We start from the raw sequence: 10,036 nt of genomic DNA, 5'->3' as shown, positions 1-10,036 counted from the left end.
ACCTCAAAGTGGTGTGCCACTACGTCACTCTCCAGAGCATCAAGAGCCTTGTGATACTGACGGAGCTTGACAAGCTCAGCAGCCTCCTTGTATTCCTCACTGTCTGGGTTCCACCGTTCTGTTCCAAGGACACGCTCCAACCGCTGAACTTCATCAAGAGCTCGGTCATTCTTCTCTCTGGCATGTCGACGCTGGGTCTCCAGACGCTGCGTGATAGAGACAGATTGATTATAGTCACCTGATTCAATAATAGTGTCTGGGCTATCAGCCTTGACCCTATCCCACACAGCTCTGTGTAAACAAGCTGTTAGTTAATCTGTAGTTTGAAAGTCCCAGAAGGTAGCACATACTGAGTGGATGCAAGTTTAAGCAAGGCATGATAGTACTCCATCTTGGTGGTCTCAGCTGGTAGCTCCTTCTGCAGGCCTGCCAGAAATGCATGCTCAGCTTGAATCCAACTATTAAGCTGCTCTCGTGGTATTCCAAGCTGGTGAAGGAGACGTTCAAGGACAGGCTCTTGTGCAAGGATAGAAACTGCATCCTTGTACTTTGTCACCAATAACCTGGCTAAGATACATAACACAAATCAGTAAGAAATGAGGAATGAAGCCTGACTCACAGAGTCCCCCATATGCATCCCTTTTGTTGGCATGCTCTATATATTGCACAATAGTCTGCTGACAGTGGAAGCGAGTGGCTGTGCGAGTTGTCGAGACAAGGTTATTGGACTTGGAGAACCAAGCCTCACAGCCTTCAAAGAACTCCAGACCAACCCCAGTACGGTACCGTGGAAGATTGAGGCATTGACAGATGCGTGAGTGACCAGTTCCATGAAAGGAGCCGACCAAAAACTGTATTCGGTACTTGTGTGCCAGAGGCCCCAGCACAGGATGGCTCCTGACAGCCTTACCAAAGGTACAGTAAAGAACTCCAGACCAACCCCAGTACGGTACCGTGGAAGATTGAGGCATTGACAGATGCGTGAGTGACCAGTTCCATGAAAGGAGCCGACCAAAAAACTGTATTCGGTACTTGTGTGCCAGAGGCCCCAGCACAGGATGGCTCCTGACAGCCTTACCAAAGGTACAGCCAATGTCATAACCAAAAGCAATTGACCGCTCAAGAGTCCGTGCCATATGGTTTACAATTGCAAGCCCATACTTGAACCTAGAAAATGACACATCAGCGAAGTCACAAAAAAAATATGGCTGATGTGCTAGCGACACTCAATGCATCAGTCAACACACTCATGCATCAGCCAATTGCGCACGCATCAGTAGTGCTGACTGATGCGTCAGGTGTCACTAGCGCATCAGTGACTCATTCCACATACATCTCACCACTGCGAACCATGTCAACCAACTTGAAGCCAAAATTGTGGCGACAAAGACATGGCATGACTCCAGTCTCCTCATAAGCCTGTTGAGTCAAGGCAGTGAGACTTTCCTGCATGTTCTTCCAGTGCTCGTCAGGACAGTGAGGTTCTTCGCCTGGCTGATAGTTTGCATTGCGCAATTCTTCCTCATACTGGGCTTTCAGATCTTCAATGTTTTCCTTGGCCCACTTCTCAACCTCCTCCCGATCGAGGAAATAATCCCCTGGTGCTTTACGGTCATCCAGTCGTTCCTGCCGTACACCTGAAGTGAAGCGCTTCAGGCTGTTGTTGCCATCAATTGTACACTCCATTTCAGGCTCCAGTGGTGTCTCTTCTTGGAGGCAGTATTGGCAATGAAGGGCAAGTGTTTTGGATACGCCAATTGGGAGCATCACGACCTAGTGCAGCAGCAGATCGCGCATCAGCAGCGGCCCGAATATCAAGATATGCATCCAGGGCAGTGCGAAAGAGAGCCGGAAAGTTGGAGTTGCATTGGACCAGGTTCATATCACACAAGGCTCGACAAAATGCTTGGATTCCAAGACGTGGGCAGCGGAGAGAAAGAGTGCGATACATTTCCAGGGCGCGAACTGTGATAACAGTATTGATAGTCTCCACTGTACAAGGAAAAAGTCCCATCCGCACATAGCATGCAGCAAGAGTCATGCCAATATGAGGAACTTGGAGATGCGCCATCCGTGTGCCTTGATAGACAGTCAAAGAAAGGAAAGGAATCTCAACAACGACATACCAAAAAGATCCACTACATGAACTCGAGTGGTAAAAGAACCACCAACAGATGTCCATTTTTGCTCCCATGGGGCTGCTGCACAGGCAGGATCAGCTCTCCAATCCAAATAGGCATCCGTCATGCGATCTCTTTCAATGCGGAAGCCATTAACCACCCTTTGTATACGATCACTACGGTCTCGGATATCTGACCCTCTAATGACAGGTCAGTCAACTGGCACATTTCTCACGAATCAGTTATCACTGACGTGACAGCACTATCACTGACACGACAAATATGTCTGACGCATCAGTCATGGCTATCACGCTGGTGATAACTGACGCGTTAACCTGGACGTACCTCAGTGTCGTCATCATTTCCTCCATCAACCTGCGACCCTCCTCACGCTGGGCCTCAGTTCTACGAGCATCCTCCTCCACGATTTGATCCATCGCCGAATCAATCTGATCAAAGCTGGGGCCTCCAGTATCGAAGTCATCATCATCTGAGATGGCCCCGAGGTTGCGTGCTTCTTCATAGTCTTTCTCAACTTGTGCTGAGAGTAGTGGAGTTAAGAAATATGTTCGGAGGGAAAGAATACTAGGCACACACACCTGCATATGCTGCCTCTTGTGCCTCTCTAGCTTGCTCTTGTGCTCTCCTGCCCTTCTCAGCAATCTGATTGACTGTTTGTATGGGAGGGAGTTTTCTCTTCTTCCCCCCCCTCCTTGGTGGCTGCTCTTCACCATTAAAGTGACGGGAACCACTGGATAATGTGTTGGAAAAGGTTATTGGCATGAGACAAGCAGTATGATTGTGATTACTGTGACATTGTCTGCATGACTACAACACATGATATGTGTGATTGATATCTGGCCAATATTGACAAACGCATATTGTTGACGTGCACAGCATCGCTGATGCGACAATATCATTGACGCATTTAGTATTGCTGATGCAAAAGTATCATTGATGCTATAGTATCGCTGACGCAAAAATATCAGTCGTCCTGTTGATGTCATTCTACACCATGGTCCCTAATAATCTTCACCCCACCCTTGACCCCACGACCTTCCAGACTTTGCCCGTACATCCTGAGAAATAAATTGCACCTGGTCCTTCAAGAAAGCAAAAGCATCATCACGTGAACTGGCTTCAGAGAAACTAGTGAGAAGGCCTGCAAGCTTGAGATCATATGCAGCACATTGTGCAAGATCCCTTCTTCTTAGTCAATGGTATGTCTGCAGGTCAAGAGGAAATACAGACCTATCATTGAGGATGCGCACCTCATTCCTGCCAGAAACCACCCAAAGAGCAGCTGGATGGATTGGCAGAGCCACAGGCACAAGTTCCTTGGCTGTGGGTGCTAGTTGCATTGTGCTAGCCTGGGGAGAGGCAGGTGGGGTTGCTGTTCCACTGACTGTGGGTTGAGGCAAGGGGTAGACTCTGGGTGGAGGCAATGTCTTGATAGTCATGAGCTGAAGCAGAGGGGGAGGGATAGGACCAGTGTGCTTCTCTAAAAAGATTGCCTGGGCCACCTCAGAGACGGCAGTGCAGTAGTCCCGTGAAAAAGGGATGCTTGTCTGAAATTCCCAAGCAGCCAAGGCCTCCTCACTTGGATAGATAGTGTCAGTAACAACCAGGAATTCATGAACAATGGCGCACAATGAGGTATAGACCCCAGCATGCAGCCCTTTTGAAACCTTGAACCAAACTGATGGTGAGTCTGAAGCTCGGTGTGTCCTGTTTGTACGAACATCCTCCCAGATGTCGTAGTATGAGGAGAGAAGATCTTGATCAGTGGGAGTGTTCATGAGAGTTGCAAGTCAGGTGTGACGCCTCAGCTCATTCATCAACGCCCATCACTGACGAGCTAACTATCACTAACGCGCGCTCATCTGGTCTGACGCATCATCTCAGCACTGACGTGTGGGTGATTGCCTTGACTTGACTAGGACGAACGCTACATCACGGAGTTGCTATTCTCAGAAAGAAGCTGATCATGCATGACAGGCATGGCAGATGGCACTCGCTAAAGGCTAGTTAGCCACTGCCAAGCCCCCCTTCATGCCAGCTAACTAGCCGTAGTATTGGGGTACTGTAGGTGGAATTAATTTGCCTGGGTTTACATATATTCCGCAAAAGTCCGTGTTTGAATTGGTCTCGATTGCGAACCGGGAGCCTGGGAGTTGTGAGTAATCGGAATCGCAGGAAGAGGATTGAAGGAATCGGCGAGGAAAGTCTGGTGACCGAGACAGGCGCGCAGGGCGGGCCACAGGCGGGAGGCGCTCCGTTTCTCCGTTGGATTAACGTTATTGGAGAATTGAGTAGATACTTCTGACTGTGGACGGGAGCGATGGTGGCGCCGACGTGGCGACGACTGAGCGAAAGACGAACGGCAAATATATCTGCTCGGCACTTGGCAAGGGATCATAGGAAAATGCTGAGAAATCAGTATAGCAAGATGACTATGTCGCCAGCATCCGGCAATGCAAGCATTCTCCTTGACGGTGTTTTTGACTTCTGAAAGGCCGGCAAAGCCGTCAAAACAGCGCAAAGGACGGAGGATCTCACGACAGCTGACAGGCCACAGATCCCGCGCTGGGAGATGTATAGTTAGAAAAAATTAGAAGAGAAGCATGCAGGCAGGCATAACGTGCGCAAATGCCAGCGAGTGAGCGTGGCGGGCCCTGGATGGAGCTGTCGTTCTGATTCAAAGTCCGAAACAGATTTCATGTCAGGCTTGTCGGCCGCGTCCGCTCCCGATCGTCCTCGGTGATGAGGGTGTGGCGGAGAAGCCTTCGAAGTCTCCATGCGGGCGGTTAGCTCTCAGTGGCTGGTACCAATGTCACGCGCAGCGGTGTCTCCTCTTGTGGGCCGGGCTTGCCCAGAATGAGCTTGGTCTTGCATTTGTCTCCGTGGACCACAAGGGCTGAGATAATCCAGCGAATTTATTCCGAGGCTCGTCGCGGACCCGACAATAGATTGCGTCTAGATCCAAGCCCTGCGCCTCTGTCCAAGCAAAGCAGCCGATCGCCCGTCGCTTTCGATGTAAATGTGGCACAGAAAATGCACAAATAACTTGCATTTGATGCGCCATTTCCCTACATTGCAATCGTGGTTAGCTTTTGGGAAGTAAGGACCAGAAATGGACGAGTTATATTCGGGCTTACCAGGAACGACCTCAGGCGGGGACCTCAGTAGTTGTGGCTGGTGGGTGAGACGAGCGTCAACGCCTCCCACGACGCCATGCAACTGTCCAACAACGATCGTTCAGTTAGAACGAGCGACACAGCCATTCTCGTTGGACTGCCCTCCGAGAAGGTCTGAGTATTACAAAGGCATATCAATCACAGTGAGAGGGAACAGTGTAAAAGCTTACATCGAGCAGATCTCCCAATTCCTCGTTTGATTTGTTGCCTGCGGACAGCCTCTCATAGCGCGCGCGGCACAGAGACGCTAGAAGTTCTGCCAGCTTGAGAATGGCATCGTCTTCGTCGTCATGGCTTAGTGGCGTTCCCTCTGTGATTGACCGTTCCAACGCTAATTGGCGCTGAAACAGGTTCTCGAGTCGTGGCACAAGACCATTTATGGGAGTTGTGGGAATGATAACTTGGAACGCGAAGACCAGCCACAGCGAATGCGAGATAGAACCATCGTCGTTGAGTGAGAATCGAGCGTCCCGATATACCATTTCGGATTCCTCTATCAATTCCCAAGGCAGTATAGAAAGGGAAGGCATTATTGTCTCGATTCGGCCACAGTCCACAAATTGCGCCAGGTCTGTCGCCGTCCAAGTCAAGCAATCGTTTTCGTTGACATCCAGGATGAATCCGTACTGCACGAATAGTTGCGCGTTGCTCAAAGAGTCACCATATGTGTTGAATATTTCCTCGTTGGGACCGATCGTCCTGTTGGAGACCATCTCATAAAAGTCGTCTTCGTTGCGCTGTGCCTCTTCGTCGATCGAGTCGTTATGGTCATCATGCAGGCACCGATTGAGTGAGCCACATTCAGGACACACATCGAAATCACTCTACGCTGTCGATTTCAAGATGGGAAAACTCGGCGAAATGTGGATCGCACCTCCAAGTGAATATGGTTGTCCTGAATATGGTTGAATCTGGCTTTGATTCAACAATTCAAATAATATGTTGAACTGCACATACGCATCAGCTATTGGGACCATTGCAAGCCCATGGTAGGAGTCCACCAAAAAGGCACGCGAGGAGACCAAACCGTAGGCAAAACGGAATTCCGATAGACTCGGCGGAGATAACGGCAGCTGAGAGAAGACTGAGGCCGCAATTTCGTCGTAGTATTCGTCTACTTCCTCCTGCAGACTGTATTAGCAGGAAAGAAAAGAGCGATTAATGAAGCCAACTACCACTAAATTGACCAAGAGTTTCGCTGCCTCTGTTCCATTCAGTAGTTCCATGTCGAAGTCGCCCGCGCCACCGACCCAGAACAGCCCAGGGAGGTCTCGAGGCAGTGATTGCAGATAGCCATGCCACGCAGACGTTTCTCCATTCGCACTTGAAAGGCGCCTCAATCACTATATCAAGAGAAGCACCACGAAGTACAAACATCTCAACAGAGAGCGCCAAGGCTAGAGACAATTGGGCAGCGCGTCCGTACGGGCTGGCAGGTATAAGGTCCGATATGGGAGAGGATTTCACAGAGAGAACCGATTGACGCGGAATATGCACGACTGTGGTTGACAGTCAGCAAGTAAAAAGGAGCGAGCCAAGGCATACGAGTAGTTTCTGTGGGAATTTCAATGTCTTCGGAAACAACAGCCACGCCATGTGAGCCAGAAACGATTCGAATGCGCGGGTCAATCCAGAATTTGCGAGAGAAGCACCACGCAAGAAGCGTTTTGATTGAGTCGGAGTTCATATTCCTGTAGGTGGCGTAGACTCCAGGCCGCAAACGAGTACACTTTCTGGCTCACAACTCTTCTCGTAGACAGTGCAGTTGATTGTTTGTGGAGAAGAGTGACACGCGTGACCCGACGATCATTCCCTCTTTTTTTCGGCGACACCTGGTCGTTCTGTGGTCGTTTGAATGAGGTATCCCTTCTTCACCCGTTGCTACTCAGTGCTTACATTGAACTAGCTCAACTAGAGCACGCGCTATGATATGCCGCTGCAATTTGGATGCTGGAGCTGTAGCGGACCTGCCGGGAACGGGCCATTTCATGTGTGCGTGTTCGATGCTCTAACGGCAGTCTTTGAACTTACTTTGCAGTCTCATAGAACCACAGCCATACCAACTCACTCATAAGCCTGAGACCAACCACAACCTTGGAAAGATATACTATACGTGGTATGTCGTTTCTTGGTACTCTCTCAAGGTGGCTGACCCTCTCAGGGCGTGGCTCTTCGTCTGAGAGTACGCAAATACTATAGGAATATGAAGTTTTCATTCTGACCCCATCCCAGGAGGACCATCCATTATATCGTGAAAGTCTACCCATTCTTCCAGCCGTTCACCTTTCCTTCCATTTGGGCTTGACCCTGCCGAATCCGACTCATCCACACGCTCTATGTCCATCTTCTCAAGCAGCCGTGCCACTACATCGTCTCGCCCTTCATTCCTTGCTACTCCAAACAAGATGCACAGCAGGGTGTCGCTACACAACTCTGAGTCGACATAGCTCGTTGTGTTACCTTTGTCGTCGGCTTGAAAAAGGCAAAGAGCGAAAACAATATCGAGCGCCCAGGCCCGGAGCTGCAGAAGATGGTGTCGTTTGGCGACTTCGGCAAGCCTGAGGAGGCGAGGAATGTTGGGATAGCCGTGTTCTGGCCGAGATAGCAGGTGGATTTCGTATGGCCTGCCGAAACCAAGGTGTGTTACTGTTAATACTTGCTGGAGAGGTCACTTACAACGCGTACATAGCCCAACAAAAGACGCGAAAATCCTCCGCGGATCCGTTGAAAATCTGGCGGTTGGTGTCGGACGAGTGGCTGTCGCGGTCGCGAGAGAAGATTGCCCGGTGTACCTGCCGGTGTTACATATGACGAACGAGCGGCGTGTCAAAGCGGTACCTTGAAAACCACTCCCTCGAGGCAGATCGTGACATCACCCGTTGGAATATAATATATTTCGTCTTGTTCCAACTGCGAGCTTTCGAGTGTTTGGCTGGAGGCGTTACTTGGCTGTGGGCTTGAGGCCTGCCTCAGGCTTTCGCATGGGGGAAACGATGATGAGGATTCTCCGGGAGTGGCCATTGGTTTCATGAAGAAAGTGGCGTTGTTGTAGTTGGATGTGGCAGAGGCGAGGATCAACCTCGAACTTTTCGAATGAGACGTGGAAAAAGAATGTTGTAACCTCTGGTCGTCTTCGTCGCGTCTTATATCCCTTACTAAGAGCTTTGTTCTTTGTTGTTAGCATCAGCGGGGACTATCGCATAAACACAAAGAAAATGACTATAACGTTCACCTGTCAGTATTACTCTCCATTTGTTGCTGGACAAAGGCTAATTCAATGTGGATTGACCTAACGCCGGTTGGGAGGAACGAGAATACATGGAGGCGGAGCATTGAACATGGGTGTTTATACAGATCAAGCTATGGACTGCTTGGGTCTGGTCCTAAGAAGTAGCTAGCAAGGTCATCAGGTATTTCATTTGATTCCGAGGCCATGGATCGCAAATGAGATCCAACGCATTCAAGTTCGTAGCGGTAAAATGGGCTGTCCGGAAGAGTCTTTTCCAAGGCATTTTGGCCGCCGTAAATCCAATTCCGGTCGCCGATGTGGGTGGGATAGGGAATGCTTTTGTCCCAAAACGTTTGGCAGGGTTTGTGGTCGTGGCAATCTGATAGTCGTGGCACGAGATAGGGTCTGTCGGCCGCAGTTCGCATACAGTGAGACAGCAGGGCATGTCCTAACAATAGCCTATTGAGCTGCGTGTCGGTCAGGTTGAAGGCGGAGAATCCGAGCTTTGGAGACGCAATTTGCGGCCCTCTAGTCAATCTAGTGCGGAGATTCCAGTATATCTCCCCTTGGAACTTTCTCCTCCCATACAGTTCGCCTGCGGTCAGGGCTCGACTGTGGGGGAGGGAGCCATCTATGATGCGCGCAAGCCAGGTAGACTCGACAAGCTCCAACAGCTCGGGTGCGGAATCTTGGCAGCGAACGGCCAGCATAAGCGTGTGTTCAAGTTCGTCTTCAGCGGCGATCTTGAGGCGGGCGGGCACCGCATCGGAGGCATGACGCGCCATCATCCACGCCCACGCTTCGTACTCCAAGAGCTGGTATTTATGCGCGATGTCGAGCACACGAAGATACATCTGTACATCAATGTCGCCCGGTTTGGCGAGCATTTTGTACATTTCGGTAGGTCTGGAGTAGCTTATCAGGACTCTAAACTCAATCACTTGTGAAGAAAAGACTACACACCGAGCAAACATCGCCCAGCAGAGGGCACGAAAATCTTCTGCGGAATCGTCCAGCGGAATGGGTGCCAAGTCGTCGTCGTCCTTTGCGACGGCGAACATATCTGCAAACATTGAGTTGGCGTCCTGACACAACGCAAAGCGAGGAAGCTGGACGGAGCTTGAGTAGTATTCTGGCGCAATCGTCTCTATCCAACTAACTTTGAACAGAACTTGCTCGACAAGAAACGTGCAGTCGCCGTGTTCGAAGTAGTATTGTCCGTCTTTGACTGGAGGAGCTGGCAAAACCGTTCTAGATTAAGAGCAAGGACATTGGTTGACATTGGAGCCTACACATTACGGCCATCTTTGAAGGAGAGGAAAGAGAATCGACAGGTAGCACCGCCACCAAATTCTTTCCACAAGACTGTCATGAAGTTTCCTCTTCGCGGCCCAGAACCCATGAGTGCACATGCGGTGGAACTGTCGTTGCACAATCTAACGTGGATATGACTGCAGCCCCTTTCGTAGAAAGTGCAAGACCGGAGCGAG

General features: G+C 50.2%; 3 protein-coding genes across 3 annotated transcripts; all 3 read right to left on the bottom strand.

Moving 5' to 3' along the window:
- Positions 1 to 5,302: 5,302 nt before the first annotated feature.
- MIND_00811400 (SET domain-containing protein) lies at positions 5,303 to 7,004 on the bottom strand (the record flags this gene model as incomplete). Its single annotated transcript, XM_037364789.1, has 7 exons — positions 5,303 to 5,431; positions 5,488 to 6,141; positions 6,192 to 6,228; positions 6,275 to 6,441; positions 6,493 to 6,640; positions 6,693 to 6,816; positions 6,863 to 7,004. The coding sequence occupies 7 exons, from the start codon at positions 7,002 to 7,004 to the stop codon at positions 5,303 to 5,305; spliced, it is 1,401 nt and encodes a 466-aa protein (XP_037218031.1).
- Positions 7,005 to 7,708: 704 nt separating this feature from the next.
- Positions 7,709 to 8,347, bottom strand: MIND_00811300 (uncharacterized protein; the record flags this gene model as incomplete). The annotated part of the gene is made up of 4 exons (XM_037364788.1): positions 7,709 to 7,740; positions 7,778 to 7,941; positions 7,994 to 8,109; positions 8,156 to 8,347. 4 exons carry the CDS (start codon positions 8,345 to 8,347, stop codon positions 7,709 to 7,711), a joined length of 504 nt encoding a protein of 167 aa, XP_037218030.1.
- Positions 8,348 to 8,677: 330 nt separating this feature from the next.
- On the bottom strand, positions 8,678 to 9,851 carry MIND_00811200 (uncharacterized protein; the record flags this gene model as incomplete). Its single annotated transcript, XM_037364787.1, has 4 exons — positions 8,678 to 9,452; positions 9,510 to 9,655; positions 9,707 to 9,783; positions 9,839 to 9,851. The coding sequence occupies 4 exons, from the start codon at positions 9,849 to 9,851 to the stop codon at positions 8,678 to 8,680; spliced, it is 1,011 nt and encodes a 336-aa protein (XP_037218029.1).
- Between the last annotated feature and the right edge of the window lie 185 nt (positions 9,852 to 10,036).

Source organism: Mycena indigotica (assembly GCF_014461135.1).
Source record: "Mycena indigotica strain 171206Taipei chromosome Unknown Mind.scaff0007, whole genome shotgun sequence".
Classification (NCBI taxonomy): domain Eukaryota; kingdom Fungi; phylum Basidiomycota; class Agaricomycetes; order Agaricales; family Mycenaceae; genus Mycena; species Mycena indigotica.
This window is presented reverse-complemented; position numbering and strand designations above follow the sequence as displayed.